A 27,009-nucleotide genomic window follows, 5' to 3' on the forward strand; every position below is an offset into this window, starting at 1 on the left:
CTAAAAATTGGTTAACTTTTGTAGACTACTTTAACCTACTCTACATCTATATAGTAAACTGAACAATCATCCCTAACGTGCAGTTATTACTCTGCTCCCTGACACAGTTTAAGTCCCCAACAGGTCTTCTGGCCACACGATTCAAAGGTCACCATGTGCCAGGGACCATGTCCAATGTCCACCCTATTCTGCAAAAATGAGGTAGATATCTGAATGTGAACCTTACCTTGCCACTTACTGTAGAGGATAGAGAGCCCTGCTCCTGGTCCTGTTTAGTTTAATGATTTAGATGTACCCATGTGTGTTAATGTGTTGTAGTCCATGTGGGCAGAGGAGAATCATCACATGTTAAAACAAATGAGTTGCTGTTTGGTTATAGAAAGATCCTTTGTAATTAGCTTAGATGGGACACTTGACTTCAGAGAGCAAAGGTAGATGGAGCAAATCCCTCCCAGGGGGAATCAAGTACAGATTTTAGTTTAGTTACCTTTTAAGGTGCTTTAATGAATACAGTAGCCTGAATTTATTCCTGCTGCAGTTATGCATCACATTATTAAAGTTAATAAAGCTGCACAGGTTAAACAAAGTGCTGAATTAGCCTAATGAAAAAATACATCCTAAATAACACTGTTGGAGTAGAAACAAAACTAGGCTGACTAGTTTTCTGCTGCCACCTACTGCACAAATAGCTGTTTTAATTAATTATTCTGAAGGGCCTGATTTTTAGAGTTTTCTCTCTGTGACTGGAACCACACGTTATCGGTGCTACTCCACAGCCCTCTTCCCCCCTGCCTCTGCCCATCAATGTCATCCAGCTTCAGCAAACCACTCAATGTCAGAACAATATTCTATTGCGGCCACATGGCAATCAAATTCTCAGGATGCAAAAGAGGAAAGTGCTGAAGGGAATCCGTTTGGTGTAAGAAACCAATTATGTACAAAAATGTAAATACAGAGGAATACGTGGAATAAAGATGGCATATTTTATACTTTTTATTATTTTTAAAATTTTTAATATTTTAAAAATAGTTGCTTTGACCATGAAGATATAATATAAACTCTTTTTTTCTCACTTTTCACTAGTGTAATGTCAAAGTAATTCTATTTTAAATCAATAATTTGTGCCATTTCTGGTATTGTATAAAGCTTTTAAATTCCTTTAGTTGGTTATCAGTATTGACTGATTGTAACTTTACAAGCGCAACCGCCTTCAAAGCTTCTAATCTTTTTGCTAAGCATGACAGCTCTGGGCATACGACTCCAGTCACATGTATCCAAAGTACCTGTAAGGACATGACTCAAGTGTGAGCCATTGTCTTCCCCTTCCATTTACAGCTTCCACTATTTTTTTCTTTGCAGCCACCTTACTTCAATTTAGGAAAAAACAAACAAACAAAACACACAACAACAACAAACCCCAAAACCACAAACACACAAGAAAAAGGAAAGAAAAAAAACCAGGTTCAATGAATTCGTTAAATTTGAAGCCAAAAAATTATTTTTTTACTTTTTTTTTCTCAGTTATTGATCACAAACCAGCCTCACTGATATTTATAGAAATATCTTCGCTTTTATTTCTTCTCTTATTACTTCTTTACCATTGTCTTGCAGGTAAACTGTATCTTGGAAGCCTTTGGACATGCCAAGACACCCTTGAATGATTTTGCCAGCTGTTTCATAAAATATTTTGAGCTACAGTTTTGTGAGAAGAAAAAAACATTAATTGCAGGTAAGTATCATTTAATCTGTCCAATGGTTTTATTTTGATACCACCCACAGACAAGTAGATGAGGAATCCCAGAGCTAGACATCAATGGCCTTAAAGTATGTGAAAAAGGCAAGGGGTTTTATGGAGTATCAGAGGAACATGTCTCACAGCATTTGAATTCATAGCTTGTCAAGAGAAGTGTGCAGTATTAAGGAGCAGAGACCTGTTCTGTGCAACCACAAGGTGGCAGAGAAAGACAAGAAAAAAAATTATCACCACTGGTTCCTCTTACATTTCCTAGGAAATCATATTTCCCTTTATGCCTGAGATGAGCAAAATGTGACAGCTGTTATCACTTTACTGTGGAATAAAAGTAACAAAGAGATCTTTTACAATTCCATCTAATACTGAATATTTTAAATATCCCTTAATAATAAGTGACAAACTCCTTTGTTTAGGGAAAAAAAATACAGTTATGCCTTGTAATACTGAAATTAGAAGTAATTTGTTACAGCTTTGAGCTTTTTCTAAAGGAACTAGGAATCGTCTTGATGTTTATTCTTGTTAGAGGTAAATTAGTGTGGAATTTCTATCTCCTTTCAGAGTAAGTGGGATAATAATAAGTAAGGCATAACCCCCAGTAAGCATTCATTAGTGGGGAAAGGAAAAGGGAAGGGAAGGGAGGGGAAGGGAAAGGAAAGGAAAGGAAAGGAAAGGAAAGGAAAGGAAAGGAAAGGAAAGGAAAGGAAAGGAAAGGAAAGGAAAGGAAAGGAAAGGAAAGGAAAGGAAAGGAAAGGAAAGGAAAGGAAAGGAAAGGAAAGGAAAGGAAAGGAGAAAAGAAAATATTGGGCAAAACTTCAGTTTGTTTCTGAAGATTCTGATCTTTGCAGGCAGTCAGGGAGGGGTTTCATTTCTGGTCTGCAGAGGTCATCATAAAGTTACTCTGTGCTAAAGTGACAGGTGTGTGCAGAAGTAACTGCACACAGATTTTCCTATCTGCGCTGATCTTCCTGAATGCAAAAGCTGTGTGGTGAGGTGCACTTTTGATCCAAGTAAATGAGACTTCGTTGGATGACCATTTCCAAAACAACATATTTTTTTTATAATTCTGAATGTTTTTATGCTTTTGGAAGAGTTTCCTAAAAATATTATTTGGAAATATTTCAGAGTGGGAATTATAATTTGTTTTCTTGAGAGGGTTCACTGTACCTTAGCAAATAGGTTTGTTCAATGAAAATGTCACTGCTTGGGAAATTGTTGTCACTTTTTTTTCTCCTGTATTGTTTTACAAACATAGGATATTTGTAAAGCAAGTGTAAAACTAAAAAGCATCTTTTTTTTTTTTCATTTATGAGCTGTTGTGGAAGTAATATTAAGTGATGTAAACATTTGAATGGACTAAATAGCATCTGAATTGAGCTTATACAAAAAATCCCTAAATTCGATCCCTAAAACTAACTTTTTATAAACCCTTTATGTAATATAAATCCAATTTGCATATATTTAGTTATCATAATTACACTGTATGCACACTTTTTCTCTTTTTGTTACACATACAGAGCACAAATGCAAACAGATGAAAATGATACTAATTTTGAAACGTTAACCATATGAACTTTAGGAAATGCCAGAATTGAAGTTGTCTGAGATACTCTTGGATTGCCTTGTGCATACAAATTTAATGCTGTTGTTTTGCCCATCCCAGCTTCATTCGTTGCAGAGAATGGACTGTATTTCTACTAGATAGTTTGTTTTCCCTTAAGTGATCCATGTATGGCTTGTGCCATTTTATTCTATTCTGTGCTATTTTTTTTGTGCATTTTGTGTTGCTCATCAACATTTTTTACTGTATGAGCATTTCAGAAACAGAAATGGCTTCATTTTCACAGTACTTCTGACCTGACGTTGTGTCAGATGAGGAACAGAAGCCTTAAGGCCTCAAGGCCAAGTATTCCCACAGTTTTGAGTGCCTTGCTTGAGTTTGCAGGGAGTTTTCAAGCAGCTTTACACAGATTTGCCAGTTTAATTCACAGCCCTTGTCTGTGAATGATATAAATGTGGGATCAGTTAACCAGGCTCTCCTGTCAGGTTTCTGATACACTAATGCTATGTTTTTACCACTTTCAAACCAGAAGTATTAAATGAGAAAATCTAGGGTAGTCAAGACCATTACCAAAAATTAAAAAAAAAAAAAAAAAAAAGTCTCTGCCTTGCTGTTCCCCAAATATTTAGGAATTGAATAAATTACTTTTACCAAATCTAAGGTTAGTCAAAAGTTCCTTAATTTACAGTCAAGAGTGAGAAGCCTCAGTACAGAAGTAAAAGTGGTTTTTATATTTTTGTAAGTTGAACCTTTTCATGCTGTTTGATTTGCATTGTAGATGTTTCCTTTTCTAGGCCATTCCAAAGAATCACTTCTGAGTGAAATTGTCCCAGATTTACACTACTATAAGTGAGAAAAGAATCAGGCATGTTGCCTGTGGCTGTTTTAAATCCCACCCAGTGTTTCTCTGTATCTATTTGCAAGATCATTTGCAGCACTATTTACTGTCTTGCACTGTTTAAACATGAATGAAAAATGTAAATATGCAGAGCACCTGATTCTGCTGATCCATGACTTTATAACTCATTGAGGCAAACTAGGCCAAATATGTTTGGTTTGTAAACAAAAATCCAGGTGACACTAGACTGGTGTCGTCAAAGGATTTAGGTTGTTTAAACTGCTTAACAGACAGATCTTAAAGGTGGAGATCCGGAACAATTTGCTAAAGAAGGGGTATGCAATGTGTAAATTTTTACTACAGAGGGCAAGCTCAAGGTAGCATTCCTTGATATTGAGTGGACATCAGTGACATTTGTGACAGCTTTTTGTTCATGCTGAAGTTCTTTTATGCCTAGACCCTGGAAATGTTGACTTTTGTCACATAAGGTTTATAGCAGAAAGTCCAATATGCCTAAATAACAAACGTTGACCATAGTTTTCATCTACGGGCTTGGTTCAGTCTGTCTCATAAACCAGATCTTTGCCACAAAGTCTTGAAAACAAGGATGGAGCTGTTATGTGTGATTCTACTCCAAGCCAGTATTATTCATTTATTTGTTTCCAGAAGCAATATTACTGCATTTTATTGTTATTTGGAAAGGGAGAGAGTAAATAGTCTTGCAGGTATGTTAACATAATTCCTAAGGTGAAAGGTAAGGCTTCTGTCAGTTTCCTCAAATTGCTAAAAAAGAAGGTTAGGAAGAGAAAATCAAACCTGACAAACATATTATCCAGCTTTTCTGGCCTTGCTTCTCAGGTCTTGCTTTTCTCAGTCTTCACTTTGTGAAAAGCAAGGCCTGATTTTTATTTTATTTTTATTTTCAAATTGCACTGAAATTGAATGATCTAATTTGATTTGCAAAAAGCAGCAGAATGCATACTCACCTGTGTGTCTTACAAACATTTTTTATTTATTAAAAGGTTCAGATATGAATTCCCATTTTTGTTATAAGAAAGACTGTAGCCAGCTAAGCTCTCTGATGTCTTTTTGTACTGTGTTTCAGCTCTGAACTTTCATACATTATTTTGTCTTTAGCAATATCTGTGTTTAGGACAGCATGGTTTTCAAGAAGGACCAATGTAGTTTCAAAGAAGGTGTAGGTGAAAGAAAGATTTCACTGACCAGACTTTCAGTAGAGTGCACTTTGCTGACTTTGTAGCTGCTCAGTAGATAAGTGATCTATTAAAGGAAGTTCTGATTTCCTTGTGCCTGTACGCACAGTTAACATTGCACAAAAATGGCAGACTTTGCTCTGGAACTCTAGTATTTTTACCTTTTATTTCACACATAGATTAAAGAACATGTAATTTCACTTTGTAGAGAAGCATCTTACTGTGATAGCTTTCTTTATGAGTTACTTTAACACCATTAAGATAGTGCTGCGTGTGATTCTTGCTGATCAGAAGCTCGACTTTTCTTAACAGTTCTTCCCATTACTGGAGGTGCTGAGGTGAACTGTATTTAGCCTTTTTAAAGTAGGTGACCTAAAAAGGGCTAAATTAATTTGTGGCATCTAAATAAGTGGTGTTGCCTGTCATCAAAGTTAAATGTAACCAGATAGATAACCTCCAGTAATGAATGTTAAAAACACCTGAGTGATAGTTATGAAAGCCTTAGTGAAGATCATTACACACAAAAAAAAGTGATCAAAGATTCATAATGACCTCTTTTCAAATTAATCAACGGTAGGGTTAGTTTTACTGAGAAATAAGTTTCAAGCACAATAAAAGATGGAAATTATCCTTCACGTTCTTCTGTTCCATTCTGCCTTGTAGGAATGGCAGCCAGGTAATGAGTGATTCTGATGAAAGTGTGTGGCTGGACCAATCCTGCCATGATAGGTTAAGATTGCATTGCTTCAATTTGCAGTGTGCTGCAAAGTTACTGAAACCAGAAAAATATCCTGCTACCAGTTAAATAATTACCTAAGTGTGCCCTTTTACTTCCAGCACAGTTCTTCTGTGGTGGAGCAACACGGGGCAAGATGGCCAATACCCAGCTTCTCATAATATAGGTTCTGTAATAGTAGGAGTTAATTTCTACGTTTTGTTGGATGATTAAATGGGCCAGATCATGTCCCCTTGGTTCTGCAAATCAGCTGTACAACCCTTCTCTGTCAGTCCTACTATCTCTTCTGTAGGTAGAACTCTGGGCATGGTTTTGGTTGCCAGCACATGTCAGGCCATGCCTGTGCAGCTCAGTAGAAGAAGGGGTGTAAAATGCACCACTGACGTTCCATACTGCTTAACTGGGATGTGTCTGGCATGGTTTGGCCTGTGCAGAGCAGCACTGTGTGCATAGTTTTATTAATTTTGGGGACAGCACTTAACTGCTGAGACCTTTCTTAAAACAACATGTTTCAGATTCACCACTTTTGTTTCCCTCCACTCTACACTGTCTTTCAACAATATTCTCACAGGGCACATTCCCTTATACACACAACTTCAAGAAACTTCAAGTTTGCTGTGTTTAATTTAACAGTATGGATCAGGGGTGTCAAAATCATTTTCACCGATGGCCACATCGGCCTTGAAGTTGACTTCAAAGGGCTAAATGTAATTTTTGGACTGTATAAATGTACATTCAAAATGTACATTGAAAATACCATTCCAACTATGCCCACCTGAAGCAGTCTTTAAACTTCCACCCTGCCTTCGAACTTCAGGCCTCTAAGGCATCTGAAGTGGTGCTTCTGTTTATGCCTGGAAATGCAACAGTTTTGGCTGCACCGAATAGCTCGATGCTGTTTTATGCTTAATCCTGTCTTGCTTAAAAAAAAAGAAAAAAAAAAAAATTCCTAAGAAAACATGAATGGCTCAAAAATTGTATGTGTTTAGAGAACATACTTACTGTGCTGCAGGATGCATGCACCAGTATTTCCTATCACTGAATATTCAAGAACTACTTCCAATTCATAAAGGAAGGAGTCTTAGATGAGTTGATTGTCATCCTGACTATGGGAAGGTATGGTTTAATATCCTCCTCTACTTAGAGGGTTTCAGAAGTATTGCTCCTCCATTGCTGAGAAGTGCAGTTTATCCTCTAAACTCAACAGTCTGTTCTAGGGCAAGGATGCTTCCCAAGAGCCTCTTAAAGCTCTGTCATATTACAGAGATTTAAAAGCATCAATCTACCACAGAATGTGCTGCATCCTAGTGGTGGGGATGCTCAGTTTTGTGTGAAGGGAGATGCTTCTGGTCTTTGCATCACAGCTAGTATTTAAGCAATGATGAGATAAAGTGTATGAACAGTGGGGTAAGTGGGAACTGGAATCAGGTCCTCGGTCACAGGGAGGGCCCTGACCTCTAGCTAGAGTCTGGTGTTCTCTCGTTCTCTTTAGTCTGCCACATCTGGAACTGCAGGGTGGTGTTTACAGAATCACAGAATGTTGGGGATTGGAAGGGACTTCGAAAGATCATCTAGTCCAATCCCCCTGCTGGAGCAGGAACACCTAGATGAGGCTGCACAGGAATGTGTCCAGGCGGGTTTTGAATGTCTCCAGAGCAGGAGACTGCACAGCCTCCCTGGGCAGCCTGTTCCAGTGTTCTGTCACCCTCACTGTGAAAAAGTTTCTTCTCATATTTAAGTGGAACCTCTTGTGTTCCAGTTTGCACCCATTGCCCCTTGTCCTATCATTGGTTGTCACCGACAAGAGCCTGGCTCCATCCTCGTGACACTCACCCTCTGCATATTTTTGAATATTAATGAGGTCACCCCTCAGTCTCCTCCAAGCTAAAGAGACCCAGCTCCCTCAGCCTTTCCTCATAAGGGAGATGCTCCACTCCCTTAGTCATCTTTGTTGCTCTACATTGGATTCTCTCAAGCAGTTCCATGTCCTTCTTGAACTGAGGGCCCAGAACTGGACACAATATTCCAGATGTGGTCTCACCAGGGCACAGTAGAGGGGAAGGAGAACCTCTCTCGACCTACTTACCACTTCCCTTCTAATACACTCCAGGATGCCATTTGCCTTCCTGGCCACAAGGGCACAGTGCTGGTTCATGGTTATCCTGCTGTCCACCAGGACCCCCAGGTCCCTTTCCCCTATGCTGCTCTCCAACAGGTCATTCCCCAACTTATGCTGGAACCTGGGGTTGTTCGTGCCCAGATGCAAGACTCTACACTTGCCCTTGTTGTATTTAATTAAATTTCATTAAATTTTGGCCCTCACTCAGTGGACGGCTGAAGAATAGACTGCCCAAACCAGTGAATCTCCTTCTGTCTCTTCACAAATACCTCTAAAATGCCTGTAATCTGGTGAAGCAGGTGAATGGATCTGAGGGTTCAATATTTCCTCTACTTCTGTGTTTTGCCTTTTTCAGAACCTTAGTGAGCTTCAGGTTATGCGCAATCCTGTTACCAGCATTTCTGTAGGCAAATTGTGGTCAGGTTCATCTTCCTTTACCTTCTTCCCAGATATGCTGATTGCCATGGGTTCTCATTTGGTATCATAACCCCTCTGAGATACCCATGTTTCCCCAGGCACAAGTTAGTGAGCTTGTTGATGACCAGTTTGCAGAGGATTTGGCTCTTTGTAGCGATCTAGAGGTAGCCATCTAGAAGTTAGGTGGTTAATCTAAACTATTCATCTGAGCATTCTTGATTGCCAACAGAGGAAGAAGAAATGGTCCCAAGTGCAGTTTTTCCAAGATGTCTTGAATCTCTCTTGCATCTATCTCTCTTCATTAAGAAGGAGCTTAGAATAGATGCCAGTGCTCAGATGGCCATACATCAATAAGGTGACTAACAGCTCGTCTCTTAGAAAGTCTTCCCAAGTATGATGACTGGTTCCTCAAATAAGTAAAACAGAGTACATTATTATCTTTAAAACTGAGTAATTTTAAAGATGATGTAAGAGACTAAGACATTTGTTCCAGTAATTTTAATGGAAGTAGGGGTTTATATGTGATTGGTGTAGAAAACCATGGTATAATGAATGGTAATACTTTTGATATCATGCTCACTTCAGACTGTTTTATAAGAAACATTGTTTATTCTTCAGTGTTGCAATGGTGAATGGTTTAACATACATAAGTTTAGAGCAATCAGTATAATGATGAATTTGCTTGTTTGTTTCTCAATCAGCTAGGATTTATACATACATGTTGGAGAAGTCTCGTGTCATTATGCAACCTCTCAAGCAAAGTAATTTTCATGTTTTTTACTTGATGATGGATGGACTGTCTGCTGAAGAAAAATACACCTTGTACCTCAGTAATTTGTCTGCACACAGGTAGGAAAACAGCTTTATATTTAGTATTAATATTTTTCTTATTTTAGTGCCTCTTTGCTGTCAAGGTCCTTCCTCCAATAATTAACATTTGTGTTGTAAATTTTCAATGAGCTCTGAAATGATTTATTATTGAGTACTTGGTCATGAGGATTTGTTTCTGGAGTACATGTACACCGTCTTAACAAGGTTGGAGTCTTATATCCATTAGGATTATTGTCTTAAAGAAGAAAGAGAAAGGAAACTTCCTAGATATTTCTCCATCTTCTGTGGACTAGAGTAGGTCTGAGTTTTTTTGTCTGCTGTTGGTTTTTGTGTGTTTGTTTGCTTGTTTCCCCTGATGATCTTTTTGTCTTCAGGAAAGACTTGTTAAAATTAGACTTTTCTTATACAATATGTTGATTTTGATGAAATTTCACCATATGTAACTGATATTTCCGATTTCCTGTTGAGATTTACTTTACCTCATATTTATGAAGAGAAACAGAAACAAAGTTTTCACTGGTTTGGAACCAAGGATAGCATTCAACACCCAATACTTAAAATTAAGTCTTTGTGTCTCCGCATGAGCTGGTTGCCTTTCTGGCTTCATAAACTGTGATGATCCCCTTTAAGAGTAAGAGCTTAAATATGAAGATCTGTATAAAGACACCCAAATGTAGTGTGTCTGAGGCTGCATACACTCCAAATGTTTAATATAAATGAAAGTTTTTAAGTTTTCAGGAAAGTTTGGTTGTCTCAAAAATTATTAATTCGAATTCTTTTGGAATGAAAACATATTCCCAATTTAGATAATTTGCCTTTTTCTTCAGACTTTCCTAGATGACTCCTAAGAAAAATCACTGAAATGAGAGAAACCTGTTTGGCATTAATCATCTTCTGTTAAATTGCAAGGTTTATAATGAGTATAGTCACTAACTGTAAAAAGACTAATAGTAATTAAAATAATGTGAAATGAGTGGTTTGAGTTTTTAATTTCTAAGACTTTTTCTTATGGATTTATTCTGAACTTTTCTATCTTCCACTTTAACTAGTACTTGAATAAAATAGTATTCCTAGGTTTGGGACATGTAAATAGAAAGATATGCCATTATTTTTTTTTTTCAGAAAATACTTGATTCTGATTTTTTCTTAAGCACAAGTCTACCGATGTTTGGTTCTGTTTTAAGCTGTTTGCACTTCTGATATTATACGGAATATTGCAATGCACTAGGTCTGAAGAAGCCTGAGGCCATGTTACTAAAATGTTCACTAAAAATGACACCCTTCAAAGGGGAGAAGGGGAAGAGTTAAATTCTATGTTTAAAATCCTTTGAATGCTTGGAAGACCAAATGATTCTGAGCTCCTGATCATTGTTTTATTCCTCTTCTAGCAAAGGTTGCTTGGAATTACTGAGTTTATTCAGAAAATGAAACAGTTTGAAATCACTTTGTAAGAAGCTCCAACAGGAAAGAACTTAGCAAAAACCTGAATAATTAAATTCACATGAACAAAGCTTTATCTGATAAGATATCTGATAAGCATCCAAAAAGAATATAATAGCATTTTTAAATAGATGTCTGAACATTGCAGTGCCAGTTCTGTAGAAGTAATTTATAGCTAAGCATTTGCATAAAACTACTTTTATCAATAAAGCTTTGCTTTGGCTGCATAGAGTAGATTGTATCTTGCATTATTGAGAGAGAGTTTGGGCCAATTTTTTCCTGCCTTAAACTCCTGAGTGTAATAGTTCAATGGGACAGATCTTTCCTGGTTGATAAACTAGGGGTGAATTTCTATGGCATCAAACTCATACATGAATCAGAAAGCAGGACTTGGCCTCTGCTATAAATTCATTATTTCTGGCATTGTCAGATTTTGATGAGATCATATCATTCTGGTAACATTAATAAGTGAATTTGTCATGTTTGCCTTAAGCAAGTGTAATCTTGACTCTAATAGCAAATTTAATTAGATAACAGCCCTTTTGAAACTATAGGTGGTTCATGTCCAACTGTTTTTTGATAATTTTTGTGTTCCTCTTTCCGTTGTTTAATATAGTATGTTTATGCAGAAGATTGAACAATCTTGGTAAATAACGGGTGTTAAGATCACAGGGTATCCCTGTCTTTTCATTGTTTTCTTCAGCCGTTGCGATATGAGAAATGAGACATAGCACTGAGGTTTTATTTTGTTTTTAGATAAAAGTACCTTAAAAAGTGAAATAGTGGTTATTTTTAGACTTGATGCTGTAAAAGGTGAGAGGTAGTTAACACATTAAGCAGTATGTAATCGTGGATTAAGAGTTAACGTAAATAACTAAAAGGAGAAATCCCTCCCCTTTGGAGTCCCTGAGAGTTTCAGTAAGGCTGGGCTTTCACCCTGGTATGTCGGGGAAGTTGTTAGGTTGTAATTCTGTGGTGTTTGATGCCATCCTGAGAGGGAGCTTGAGCTTCGAAACTCAAATGTGTGTTCTTGCAAGTATTTTGATTACTAAGGCAGCATATGAAGACAAATAGCTGGCCACTTTCTATTGAACCTATATACAACTAGAATCTTAAAGCAACGAGCCATCTAAATCTATGTAGGGAGGGATCTGAATTAATACACCTCCCACTGTATCTGCATTTGGACAGAAATAGTTCCTGAAAGGTAAGATGATTTTTCAACATTTAGCAGGGGAAGTGTATCAGAAACGCAGAGTCTTGAAAGGGCAAATCAAGGCTTTTTGATTGACAACAACTACTCCCATGTGTTCATTACATTCAGAAGCTGATTTTTATCAGCAGATTATTGATTGAAATTTCTGAAATTCCTGTTAATTTGGCCTGTTTCAAAAAAACTGAAGAACTTTGTTTATCTTCATGATGATGCATAATATAGAGATATTAGAGATTTGAAGTTCTCAATTTGCTCTTGATTTACTCTTGATTTTTATCTTTTTTTTTTTTTTGCTAGGTCCATGTATAGTCCACTCCTGTAAGCGTTGCTTTTCTGGTCTGTGCAGTTTAGTCTCGTAAGAGTATGTACTAACTTTTCTAGCACATTAAGTTTAGCCTCACAGTTACAGTACGTACTACATTAGGGATGAATCGTTCAACCAAAGTGAAACAGAGAGCAAAGAAGAGAGGTGCCAATGGTGACAGATCAGCTTTTAAGTGCTCTTCAATTCTGATGAAGAAAGGGTACTAAAAGGCGAGATCAGAAAGACATGAAAGAACAAACGTGGGAAAAATCTTACAGAAAAATGTGGAAAGACCTGCATTTATTTTTATGGGCCAATTGCTTCATATTAGCATTGATATTCCAAAGCTGTAGTGTATATAACAGTATAAGAATGTCTTTCTGTAATAGGTATGTGTAAGATACTCAAACACACTGTCATTAAAAGTCATGTCATTACATTTGTATATGTATATTAGAAAAATAGCTGAAGGCTACTTAACTATAGAAAATTATTTCAGAAATGATGGTGGATTTGACAGCAGTTCAACTTGATGTCGCCATTTTCAGTGTAAACAAGGTTGCTAGTTCTCCTAATTGATTGTACTGTTATGGGTTTTGATAGTGTAGGCAAGCTGATACAACACTCTCAGTATTGAAAGGCGATTCCCAGAGATGTTTTTTAGTCCTTGTAACGTCAGATCTTTGATACCCAACATTTATAGTTTGAAATACATTGCTTGTAAATGAGCTGTCTATGTAAAACTAAACAACTTCAGGCTGGGGAAAATGCTAATATACATGTTCATGCAGAAGCTGAGGTATGGTCAGGGTGTGCATTTGTATTAGTACTTTCAGACTGCTGTTCCCAGACATGCAAAACTTCCCTTCTTCCCATAGAACGATATTCATGGCAGTGTGTGCTCTCTCTGGCTGTGCTGTTTCCCCCAGTTCTTAAAAACCAATGAAATTCTTCTGCAACAATAGCTGTAGATCAGTTCACAGAACTGGTGTATCTTCTTTTACAGTTTTTGAATACAGATATCCTCTTCACTGTCACTAAGAAAAATTTCCATTCATTTCCTCTATAAACTAGTAATTTTGATGAAGTGATAGAATTTCTTATTAAAATCTACACTGATCGCAACCTCTTTACTTGATCACTGAGGAAATCATTTCCCCACTCCAAGTTATAAGGTTGGTCTTCAAAAAGGGCTTACAGATTACAGTGATGTAAAAATGAATTATATAGAAAAGATCCCAGTAGGCATTTTTCAGTGGCATTAAGTGCAAAGCCTTATGTCTGATTTTTTGTGTTTCCAGTCCTCATCTTTTATAACAAGCACTAATACAATGTGTGCAAATGGTGGTTATTCTAGCATCATCCTTATTTATTCTCACTCTTCCTTTCCCTCACACACAAGAGTTCAAGATGACAATTTTCAAGACTGTGAGTGGCCACTTACCCCAGATTTCCCCAATCCAACATACTTAGAGGCAACCTCTGTGTTTTCTAACTGCTATAGGTATTAAGCCAGGAATATGCTGCATGTTTTCTTGCCTTCTTTCTTCCTTCTCTTTCCTTTTATCATTGGATGCCATTTTTCTTTCCAATCGCTTCATTATTTTCTCACTTAAAATGCAACAGAAAAATGTAATTTAAAAGTTTTCCATACCTGTGTCAGCTGTCTACAAATGCAGCTGTGGCAGTCTAATGATACCAGATTAATTCATAGAGAAAACTTATTTTCCTAATTAGTCCCACAGCACTGGAAAAATAGACTTTTTAATGAATGTCCCAGTCCGGTGATGTTCCATGCTCTTTCCTTATATTTAAGCATGACAGATCACTTTTTTCCTCATAGATAATCACTTTTATTTAAACTTTCAGCACCCCTGTAAAGCCCGGCTGTGTCCATAAAAATTCACAGAGGTGATTACACAATACCATTTTGATCCCTTTGCTTTACTAATTACCTGTTGCTGATATCTGTGTCTGATGACTAGAAGGAAATGCAAACAAGTGTTAGACCTATCTTACAAAATTGGTTGGATCTAAATACTGTGAATGAAACAACTAGAGCTGGAAAGATTACATCAGATTTTCCCACAGGTAGTAGTCCTGCTGGAGTAATAATTTCTATATGAAGTGCCAAGTTACATCACTTTGCCAAACTACCATTAGACTTTGTGTGCTGAAACTCAGTGTAAGTTATATCAAAATTTTCAGTCTCACCCCAATAAAGTCTAGTGTTGAGGCTCTATGAGCTTCCCTCTTGAGGATCCACTTTGTTTTAAAACCCTGCTGACAGAATAAAGCCTCAGGCAATCAAGAAAGTGGGATTCATTGTATTTAAATTTAGGAGGAAGGTAAAGATCAGACTCAGCTTCCTCAGCTTTTCCATCGTGGGAGGTATGGTCGCAGGAGGGGAGAAAAGCTGTGACAGGAGATGTTAGGCTTACCATCCCTGCAGCTGAATGGCCATGAGGGTCAAGTCCTTCTAAATCTACTTGACCAAAACCCCTTCCTAATTCTTCTGGGCAAACAGTAGCAGCCTATTGTTTCTACTTTTCTTTAAATGTTATCTCTTTGCTAACACATACAGGGAAATCATACTGGTTGAGGCTTTCAGACCTTAAAATCATTCTCAAATGCTAGTGACAGTTTGCTTGGCATCCTTTGAGTTGTGAGTTTTCAGTGCCTTTTCCAGGATGTGGACAACTCTGTGCAATGGCCTCAGAGGAGCCGGGGCAGGTGCTGCCCCATGTGGGCAGAGGAGGAAGGAGACAAATGTGCCAGTGGGGCAGGACCCCTCACACTCCTGGCACATCCCTGTGGCACCCAACAGGTCCAGGGCTGATCGGTAGGGCCAGATGCTACCCAGAGAGCTGGGAAGGGCCATGGGGATGGGCACAGGCTGGGACCAAGCTGGGACATGAGCCCCCTGGGGGTCAGGGAGGCCTATGGCTGGACACGGGCATGGCTGACCCCATATCAGGCCAGTACTGAGACTCAACACTTGAGCTCAAAACCTACTTGTGAGACAAGGAGGGTCCCCAAAAGACTTCTCTCTCAGCCCAGGCAGCTGAACCCTTGAGGGGACAGAGGCCATTCAAGACTCCTGCAAAATCCTCAAAGATCCTTCATCAATTTTTCATGAGAGTTAATGAATTTCTGATTTTTTTTCCCACATTATCAAAAAGCAACTGAGTCTTCAAAATTCTCTATTGATTGCTCTCGATTGCATAGGTATGTTTTCTTCAATATATCTATTTTATTTAGCATATTGCCTGTAAACCTGTACTTAATTAACACTTTCAATAGATGGCAGCTCTTGTGACAACTATTAAGCTCATGATTTGCAATTGATAGTAGAGTCACCATCCCTGGAAGTGTTTAAAAGGCATTTGAATGAGGTTCTTTGGAACATGGTTTAGAGGTAGAATTAGGTTATGGTTGGACTCAATGATCATGACGGTCTCTTTCAACTAAAATAATTTTATGATTTTATGATTCTATGATCTGTCAGCCCTAAGATTTTTTTTTGCTATGGATCATTCTGCATTTAAGTTCTTAATAAATATGTGAGTAAAGAAGAGGAGAAACCTGCATCAGTCTCCTACTTCCTTTTCCTTTCTCAACTTCTTTTTTTTTTTAATCTTGAATTAAGTCATACAGATAAGTTATCATTCATTTCTACTTTCTTTATGTTCATTTTCCTGTACTTAGCATTGACCACCCTACTAACAAAGGAACCAGGAGTGCACATGATATTTTACAGAGGATAAGGAATTTTAAAGACTGGATGACTTTGTATAGGTGATTCTCAAAGGCAGTGTCTAAAATTCATCATCTTGCTATTATCCTACTCCAACATGCTTCTTTTGTAATCAATGCTGAGTGGAAAGTTAATTTTCAAATTATTATACTGGAATTATGCAGAAAAGTTTTACCTTGCCAAAAGTAGCTCTGGAGCACATTGAAGAGAAGTTATTTGTCTTTGGGTATCCAAGCTAAATTCAGTTTCACATTTAATACAATCAAATTTATGTTTTTCATATTTTTCCCACTTGTAAACATTTTGCATAACATTTTGAGGCATTTAGAGGTGAAGCATAGAATTTTAAAAAATATTTTAAAAGCAACATATATTTTCTTTACTGTCTTATATTTCGCGTCTCAAAGTAAAATGTCTTGAATTTATGTGTACATGCATATATATAGATGTACCAAATGTATTTATACTCAGCGTTTTCCCTTTCCCTGCTTCTTCCCTGTTCTCTCTTCTTTTCCAAAGGACTCTTAAATTGGAAAAAAAAAAAAAAAACAAAACATCAAGTTCTGGTTGAACAAGTAAATCTGTATTCTTTTTTTGTACTGTGCAAGTTTTCCTGTCCTAACTTGATTACATGCAGCACATTCCTTTCCTCCAAAAAAGCTTGTATTTTAGATACACTAACACTTACAAGACAATGCAGTGGTACACATAGCACAAGGTATGTATATTAGCATGCCTAGACAGCAAAGAACCGTTGTGGTATAAAGACTTATCAAGCATGCTTCACAAGTTTTCTAAATAATAGAGTAATGTGAAGATGCAGTTTCAAACACATTTCAAAAACTGAGGGAGTTAACTCTCGGTTAATTCTGCTGGAATTCGAGTGCAATAAGTGAATATGAATAGGTAAAGTCCTGAGTAAAAGTGAAATGTTTTGTTTTGGTATTGTTTTTTATTGTTTTTTTTTTTTTAACTATGTGGTAGCAAATAATGTAGAAATTAAGAAATTATATACTTCAATCGGTTTGCATCTTCCTAATAACATTTACTAATATTTCATCTGTCTAGTGAAAAGCTCTAACTGTGGTCTTCTCATACGATACTACTGCAACAATCTCATTTGCAACCAGTAGTACTATTTTAAGGACAAGATCTGTAGATTCCGAATGCAATGAAGCAATTCTATTTACTTAGATTCCAGTGAGGTCTGGACAGCTAAGCTACACCAGCTAGTTATTAGAGAGGAGAAGCAGATGTATTTGTCTGAGATTCTGGAGCAGGTTTAAACTTGCTTCAGTGACTTTTATATCTATGTAACCTGAAATAATCTCAACATCAAAAGAATTGTCTCAATTTTCTCTGTTGTCTTTTGCCTTTTTTTTCCTTTTGTTCACTTTTGCTGCATTTAATTTATTGATTTCCTGTTTACCTTGTATTTTCTGATGTCTGAAACTTTTCACTGATTTTTTTCTGAGGTTGAACCTTTACTGTGAATAGCATATGCATATTCCAGCAAAATGTGATTTCACATTATTCTCTTTAACATATTTTTCCTGCCCCCTCATAACTTCAGCTTCCACTTTTATTTCAACTGGTAACAGTCTTTACCCAAGTACATTAACTTCCTCATTTAAGCAGGTTTTCTAAGGAAATAGCATTCATGAGATTATTCAACTTGCTTTACTCTTTTTCTGCCCCAGAAATGAGCAGGAATTGAACCAAAAGGAATATTTTTTTTTCTCCCTTAGCTCTCTTTTTCTTGTCCTATTATTTCTTTTAAATCCAGGCTCCATGAATCTCTTAGTGCATGATTTTCAAGCATTGGTGTTTTTCTTTGCACTTCAAAGAACGAAGAGTTGAGAGGCCAGTAAATGCCAGTAAATGGCTGATGTTATGATTTGTTATGCTGCGTAGTAATAATCTCGACTAACTCAGTTTTCTTGAAGATGGACACCAGAAAATATATGTTGTATACATCTGCATGTTTTAAAATTATATTCATTAACCAGAACTAATTTTATCTAATTCTAATGTAACATTTTACAATACATGATTTCAGATATATCTGAGATAGAAAAATACAATAAAGAGTAAGATTGGTTTGTTTGGTTGGTTTTGGTTATTTGTTTGGTTGTTTGTTTCTATATTGATCTTTTTAAAGTGTTACTCTGTGCTCTAATTAATTTAATTTCATTTTCCTTATTCATGCACTTCTGTTCAGCTAAACTTTAGGCTTAGTGTCTCATATTTTAGGCTTAGTCTCTCACATTTTATGCTTAGACTCTCATATTTTAATGAAAATTAGATGGAACCATAAGCAGCCTACTAGGGTAAGAGAAGCTAAGAAATGTTTCGGTGATTATTGCTGGACCATGTAGACTAAAACTTCCTCCCTGAGATCATCACTGTGCACCTTAATATTAATGAAATAACAATAGTGTCAGCGTTAAAGTTAATATTATACAGTATCTTTCTGAAAACTGACTACATTATATTAAACCCTCTCATTCTGTGAGATATTTGCGGAGAGTTGTGTCCTACAAGATAGATGACTAGGAGGTTAGCATTGCAATTACAGAAGGTATAATCAGGATCACAGCACAGGTTTTCAAAACAAAACAAATATTCATTTATGTCATCTGCTTTATTTTGCAAATTAAGTGGTTATTTTTCTATTTACAGATACCGACACCTCATGCATAAAGTGTACCTCTGTATTATTAATGCTATTTCACAGTATTTGTCTTGAGTATCTGGCTGTGCAGTTGTTTTAAGTGGTTCATCCTAAATTCAGGGTTAGTTACATACACACCTGCTCACTTGCATTCTAATTACATGTCAGGATATCCAAAACAATATTTTTCTACTTGAAAGCAGAGGCACCTTAGCTTTGGATTTTGATGTTTAATTTATTTTTTCTAGTGTCAACATTAGCTGCTTTTGACATTAATGTTTTATTCTCAAATGATCTTTTAAGAAAATGCAGCTGCAATGATGTTTAATAATCATTACTTTAAATGAAATTCAATAATATTTTTTATTTAACAAAGATAGTAAAATAAGTTTGAGACTTAGCTCAGTGTCTTTGTCTTAGGTCCCAAGTGGACTTGTTTTTTGTCTGGCTTTCAGAATAAATGCTATAGAAATTCTGCTTTGTTTGAGAGGGTAAATCTGAAACTCATACTCCTCTGGGTATTTTCTTTCATTTGATGTTAACAATCCCCTTCTCATTGTATTATTCTTCATACATATTGACTGAACAGTGGCAGAGGATGTACAGCAGTCCATTGGCAGAGTCTCGGAGTTAAAGAAATCGTTCATAGTCATTACGTTTTTTTCTCTCCATCGTAATTCTAAAAAGCTAAAGGTATAGAACTAACTGTGTGTAAATGAACAGATGAGATTTTTTCAGGAATAAATTCTATGTTTAGAGAGGTATGGTAGTGTAAGTAAGGTAGGGTGCCAAGGGACTCCTCCTGGTATTTCTGTATTGTCCTAAAGGAACTCAGATATCTGGTCATCTTTGGTATTTTACATTCTTTCGGTGACAGTGAACAGTTCATAACAGGAAAGTTAACATCAGACTGTATAAAATCATGTTGACTTTTACCTTTTTATAACTCCAGTCAGTTTTATTCTGCATGTTTAATTTTAATCTAGAAACTTGCATTTACTTTGTTTCACTTGGCATGATACCATTTGCTGTTTCTTTGATTAAGAGACCCTTTGTCTTCCTTGTCTCCTTTGGAGTAAACATGATATAGAAACACATGCAGAAAATAAAAGAAGAATAATCTGTCTGTAGCATGAAAGATAAAGAATAGGAGGCAGGAAAAAATGAAATCTGTTTAGTCCAGGAGAAAGAGACAAACTTGGTAATTAAGAGCACTGGGATCTGTAGAATCTACTGAAGACAAAAAGCTAAAAGTGCAATAAAACATTATTTGGAAAAAATGCTTGAAGTGGAGAAATAAAATGCAAAAACAATATAACATGAAACAGATGACTTTCCAATATGTTGTGAATTCTGTTGATGAATATCTTATGCCTTAAAGTTTCTAGGTCAAGTTCAGCATTTTCTTAGAAAAAAGAAATCTCTAAAGATACGTGGAAGTTATTGAGGTTAAATTTGGTCCTCTGTTGAAAAAATTAAGTGCTGACTGTTTAGGCAGCCCACCAGTATTTCACATCAAACTGAAAATGGATGTAGCTCCAAGGCATGAAATTGCTGTAGAAACCCTAACTTAAAAGTAGATGTGATTATTCACTTATAAAAATGGTAGAGGAGCTCATTTGGCTTTTAGTTTAAGTACAAAATACGTCTCTGCACTTTACTAGGATGGTAATCGTCTCATATGTGGGGGAAGATTCAGTGGATTCAGTTCCTGAAACCACTTTGCTATTAGATTGCGTAAATCTAGAGCAATAATAATAGTTTGGCAATTTATATTTCAAAAGTCACTCTTAGAATCATCCTGATACAATTACAGTAGATGAATTTCCAGTCAGGAGTGGGTCATTTAAGAGATAATTATTGGCATATGGAAGGCCCAGTCATTGAACTCAGCTCATCTCAACTTTATGTTAGATATAAGAGAGAAGGTACCTCTCACCGTTTTTTGAACTTACTACCTTCACTCAACTCTCTGAGCTAGCTTGAATTTTTCACTGCACTGGAGTAACTTTAGAGTTATTCTAGCCAGCTGTCCCTGGAAAAGTCAGGCAAGGTCACCCCAAAGTGTAAGGTAGTTTTCTTGCTGTAGTTCTTTCATTAATCATAACTCCAAATGACCTCTACACTGAGGTGAAACCTGGTTGTGTCAGGTTAGTCCCACTCACGGTTTCCTTTGATTCCTGCTGGATTTGCACATGGATGTTTTGTAGTTAAAATATAACTACTCAAACTGAGTTTTGTCTAAAGCCTACAAGTAACTAATTAAAGTCTTCTGTATATGTTAAGTGCTAATGACTAGAAGATGTTACGATCTCAGTTTTATACAGCTCCTAAAAATGGCAGTTTCATCAGTCTTGGCTTCTAAAATTATTTTATGCAATATAATGCTGGATAGAATGATGCGGGAATATCTTGTACTGAATCACCTATTACGCAGATGATCTTTGGAACTTCTTCATTCTACATATAGGTCTTGTTTATCTGCAGTTAGTTTATGACACATCTCTTGGAGTCACGGCACAAATTGTTATTGCTGCAGCTTAGTACAGTACAACATTGTATGAAACTTGGTGTACTCAGTGGTTGATATCAAAAGTAAACAAAAGTAGTTCCAATATAGTTCCAATAGTTCCAAGTCACCCTTGATTGGCAGCCAATAGATGTAAAATAGAACAGGTTGTTTTGGAATGTTTAATGATTTTCAGACATTTATTAGCCTATCTAACCAGGGAACACCATATTTTTATCAGATCTGTGCAAACAGCAGTCTGAATTGAACAAGGAGACACACTGGGGGGAGCTGAAGGGTTCTGGACTTCCCAGCACACCAGTTTGGCCTGTGACCTGTGTGCGCTGCTAAGATCTCTGCTTATCTGATTTGCTTGAATAGTAGGAATATAGGTGAGAAAAACTGTTAGAACAAATCCATTTTGAACGAAGAACTATGCAAATCAAGAACGTCCTGTGAAATAAAAAAAAAAACTCAGTAGGAAATTTTCTCCTGATTAAAACGATGGAAAAGGGCACTGAAACAATGTAGAAATACTATTTGACAAAGAAATTACATTTGTAATCGTGATTACAGGGAAATGTAATTTATGACTTATGACAAATGCTGACACCTTCTAATTTCTGCTTTCACCTTTATGAAATTTTATCATTACTGAATCGTTAAATGGGCAGAAATCAGTTTACCAAGCTGGTGTTGCAGCTTCGTACTAAAATTACACAGTAATTACAGTCTTTATTTTGACACCGGTACACTGACACCAGTTCCGTGATCTGTTCTGTTTACCCAAGATTAGGATTACAAAGACTAAAAACAGTGCTAATCACTTGTAAAAAAATATCTGTGGCCTTTCACAGTAAAAGTGAATTGATGAAAACGATACCATTAAATAGGCAAATCATTTATTTAGTGAAATAATTTGTTGGAAAACAATTGGAGACTGTCCTATGTAATTAAAATCTTCCAGTAACGAATAAAACACAGAGAAAATCTACATGTATCTTCTTTGCTATATTTTTCTATTGAAATCATTGTTCACATGGGCTTTATTTCCTATCACCAGTTTCACTGGGAGGACTGAGATGTGAGAGAAGCACACATCCAGTTGCATCCGTCTTCTTCACATTTTTGACATTCTGGAGTGCACCAGATCAGAAATGGGATTCAGGACAAGGGGGGTTAGGCATGGGAGAGCAGCCATGCTGAGCATGGGAGAGCAGCCCTGAATTCTCCAGCACTGAACCCACTGTTTAGTGTCCTGTAACTTGCCAGCTCTGCAAAAAGCAGGACCCTCTGCTTACATTACAGGGGTAGTCACAAATGATTGTGGATGGCTGATTGCTAAATAGATAACATACATAAATGCATACGTATTTGCTTCATTTAAAGTAGAAATAATGTTCTTGCTTTGTAGAGCAAGTGGGTAAAGTTAGGTACTGCACCAACTCATATTCACGTATGGTGTGAAACTTACCCGTGACACATAAATAATTGTTATCAGTTAATTAGTTATATTAATCCTTCTTAAAAATGTCTCATTCTTGTGTAAATAGTGTGCATTTCCCAGTATTTCAAAAGTAGAGTGACTTGGAGGGCCTTAACTTTTTTTTGGTCAAGTTAAAGGAATTAATTTTTATTATACATACCTGAACACACATGGCCATACCTACTTATATGGGAAAAAGAGGGCTTCTTGTAAATCAGCTGATCTGAAAGTGATCCATGAACTATAATCAGCAATTATACAAAATAATTTTGAAGAATATTATCAACATTTTAACTGGATACTGGTGAAAGTTGTAAGCAGGTACCCAAAGCACCTTTTGAGTTTTAGATCTGATACTGTGGCTCTTAACCCAGTAAGTTTTATTTAATGAATCAGCATTTAAAAAGTAGCAAACACTGGTGGAGAAATGCCTTGAGGCTCATAAACAGAATGACATCTACCTGGCAACTAGTCCTGAAGTAAGTCTGAACACAGGAATACAAAATTACTCTTGGTTGTAGGAGCAAAGTTCGAACACAATTTCTGAAGTGTTTCAGGACATGGATTGGACCAGTTTGCACTTGCATGCAGACTTATTTTCTTAAAGCCATTCAACAATGCTCAGTATCGGCCACTTTTTTATCATCATCATCATCATGTTTCACATTTAATGGATATTCAACTTCAAAATCATGTTTGTAAAGTGATAGTTCACAGAACTATGATCTGGGTGATTCTGTTCTGTAAAGTATTGAATGATATGAGTCAGAGAAACAGCAGTACAAGGTATACTGCTGTTAATATTTCTTTTAATATCACTAGAAGTGTGAAAAATTCTGAGTCACTCCTCTTGTGCATTTTTTCTTAAATGGAATTATCCTAGATTTATATTTTTATGTAATTTTAGGAACAGAAGGCTTGAGTCTCTGCTTTAAACCATTGGGCATTTTGAGAATAATACCAAGCTGTATTTCTTCACTTTCCATTGGAGTATAACCACTGTATGTAAAAACCTATATAATTCATAGTACAGGTACATTTACAGAATTATCTGAAATTTTCTCTTATGAAAATATCAAGGGAAAAATATTTGCAGAGCAACACAGAGGCTAGTATAAGCTTTCTGTGTTGAAACCAGTTTTCAAAAGATGTATCTTAACAATTTTCTTAGTTTAGAAAAATAAAAATAAGAGCTATATTCTGGCTATAACCAAATCTCTGTGCGGTGCTTAATATATTAATATTGTGCCAATACTTTAACCTCTTGACATTAAGAAGTTATTAGTATTTTTTAAGTCTGGTTTTGGTGCTTTATTCTACTAGTCATGAGCAGAAATCTGTGCACCTAAATGGTAAGCAGTAATTCCAGCTCAGTGCTACTGTGTACAACAGTTCAAAGGATGTAAAATTTGTTCAGGTTGGAGTAGGTTTAAAAGCTGGAGACAAAGGAAAAAAGGCGGTAAAATATGCCACTTTTCCCTCAGAGTAAAAAGCCAGAAGCTATTCATTATCATGTTCCGTAAATGTCATTTACTTCATTGATGTCAACTGTTTTGCTTTGTCTTTATCTGGTTCCTGTTTACATATCAAACAGTGCTAAGTGCAAGGCAGCTTTTTCTCACTAAGCAGAATGCATTGTCCTCACATACTCACATGAGAGATCTAAAGAAATAAAAATGTTTGTTGTCATTTCTTATTGAGTGACTTTGTAAATATAGTAGAGATTAGTGGAATTTGTTTTTGAAAGGTAATGTCTTGAGTTTATACACTCAATACCCTTCACCCCATCAGTTTTGCAAACATTTTAAAAAAACATGTAAAGCTCAGTCTGGGGAAATGATCCTTAAGTTCAATGTTTAGTTATACCTAAATTAAGTCTTGGGATTTAGCAAGCAGTCACAGAAATAGCTAACCCTTCAGAAAAATTTGGTTCATTTCAGATAAAGACTTCACAACTATTTAATGTGAGAACAGTAAACAGACATAGTAGTAAGAAAACAGGTTTATAAGTGGTTATATTTTGTCTGGAACTTACACATATCTGAGATGTTATAATTTCACCTTGGCTTAAAGTAGAAATTAACTGATCTGGTAATGTTGAATTTTGAGTCATGACCATTGTGCTTAATCGGGGTTACCACCTTGAGCTGGATGGGAAGGAGGGATTGCGACTGCAAAGGGAAAAGCCACACGCTTTTCACATGATTGTGCAGATACACGGTTCATTGGGCAGCACTAATAAGGGGAAGGAAGGGATTTAGCTTGTTAATCCATGCTGCTTAATACAATGTCACATGAAATGACACCCACAATATGCATATTGATTGTGTTAAAGTTGGAACCTGATTATGAAATACTGCTTCATCCTTCTGTGACATTGACTCTCTTGAGAATTTTCTAGCAACAAAGCATCAACTAATGAAGGTTTTGTAATAAGAAAAGTCAAATTTAAACTGCCTTTGTTTTAGACATCATGTAAAGACAAATAGAGGCAAAAGATAAGTCTGTGTGGCTCACTGTGGAGCGCAGCAGAGACACCTCATCAGATGGTGCTGTGCAAAAAGTACCAGAGCTGTGTTGGGACAGTGGTCCATTAGAGGTAATCAACCCCACTTCCTGTGCCTTCTGTACTGCATTTAGGTCATACAGGTACAGTTCAGGAATCTTTGTCTAACACTACATTGCATTGTGTAGAAGTAAATGTATGGTAAGGTGATAACCTAGCCATTATGTATGCATTCTTGGGGTAGCTTGAAGTCTAGGTCTCCAGTACTACTTATGTCCTGCTGTCTCACTTAAACACCCCATCTCCCTTTCTGTCTTTCATAGTGAATCAAAGCGCAACATAAGGTGTAAAAACATACCTTCCAGTTGTGCTTCTTATTAGCGCTTATTATGATATTAAGATTCAACTGAAACCAATAGGATGAAGCATGGGTTTGAAGTTAGTTACATGTAAATGTTTTGTTGAATGGGGAAAATATACAGTGGCAGAATAAATAATTATTTTACTTCATAGTCCATGTAAACCTGGAAGGAAAAAGAAAATCATCTTTCTTGTTGTTCCAGTGGCCTGAAATCACTGAATATGATCTCATGATATGCATGGTCTGTATTTGTTTTTAGAATAATTGATGCAACATTTTATAGAAGCTAGCACTGAGAGGATACTTGTGTGAGTCTTTCAATAAGGTCAGGCTGTATTTTAATTAAGGTTGAGCTTTAATTAAAGCTTTTAAAACACCAGAAATGTATGAATGCTTCCAACAGGCATATCTGAATCTATTCAATCTAAGTGACGTGCTCTCCTCTAGGATATAAACACAGTATTTCCTACCATTACGTATAAAGCTGACTTGTCAACCAGCTCATGCAAAGCAAGTGACAAGTCAGTTCTATTTCCTGCCTGTCACCACAATTACAAAGAATTTGGCTACCTCTGTGCGAAGGGAGAGGTATGCAGAAAATCATATCCAAGATGAAGATGATATTTCGAAACAGCTTGATTCCATTTCTCTGTTCTGAAATTCTTTAACTGGACAGCACGTGATGGCTTTGGAGAATTGCTGCATGACAGGTTTCCACATGATTACAGCATATTTTATATATATATATATATATATGTGTGTGTGTGTGTATATATGTGTGTGTGTATATATATATGTGTGTATATATATATATCAAGTGTGTGTTTTGTTTTGCTTTTTAAGTGGGAACAAAAAAGTACTGACTTGTATAAATAAATATGAAGTATCAGGATCTCAGTTTTAATAGCTAATTTGAATTAGTGAGTGAAGAGTTTTACTTATACACCATTTTTATAAAAGAAATAAGGGATTTATAGACAAAATCCAGAATTCCTGATACATAACATGACCTACAGTATTGCATCATTAAATATAGATATCGTCCTGTATTTAGTTATTTGTTTATGCTAAATATTTCTTCTTTACCCACTGATCTTGAACTCCTTTTAGCAAAATAAATGTACTAGATAGTGTGGTCAGTTGTGCTAGAATAGGAGTTGATACTACTCTTTTTCTCTAGGGGTTAGCTAAGAGACATCCTACTAGTAGCAAAGAAATGGCATGTGAGCAAGTGGGTCAGAAAAAGAAAGAACACCATGAAAGTTTCAATTCCTCACAGGAACCAGATAC

General features: G+C 36.4%; 1 protein-coding gene across 4 annotated transcripts in view; it reads left to right on the forward strand.

Annotated features, from left to right (window-relative positions):
• The window catches only part of MYO16 (myosin XVI), a 377,675-nt gene that overhangs the window by 210,939 nt on the left and 139,727 nt on the right, over positions 1–27,009 (forward strand). For all 4 annotated transcript variants that reach the window (XM_071807296.1, XM_071807294.1, XM_065829663.2 and 1 more), the window contains 2 exons: positions 1,612–1,729; positions 9,337–9,484. In XM_071807296.1, the coding sequence (XP_071663397.1) occupies positions 1,612–1,729; positions 9,337–9,484 (266 nt within the window). The remainder of the gene's footprint in view (positions 1–1,611; positions 1,730–9,336; positions 9,485–27,009) is intronic.

Source organism: Patagioenas fasciata, chromosome 1 (assembly GCF_037038585.1).
Source record: "Patagioenas fasciata isolate bPatFas1 chromosome 1, bPatFas1.hap1, whole genome shotgun sequence".
NCBI classification, from domain to species: Eukaryota; Metazoa; Chordata; class Aves; order Columbiformes; family Columbidae; genus Patagioenas; species Patagioenas fasciata.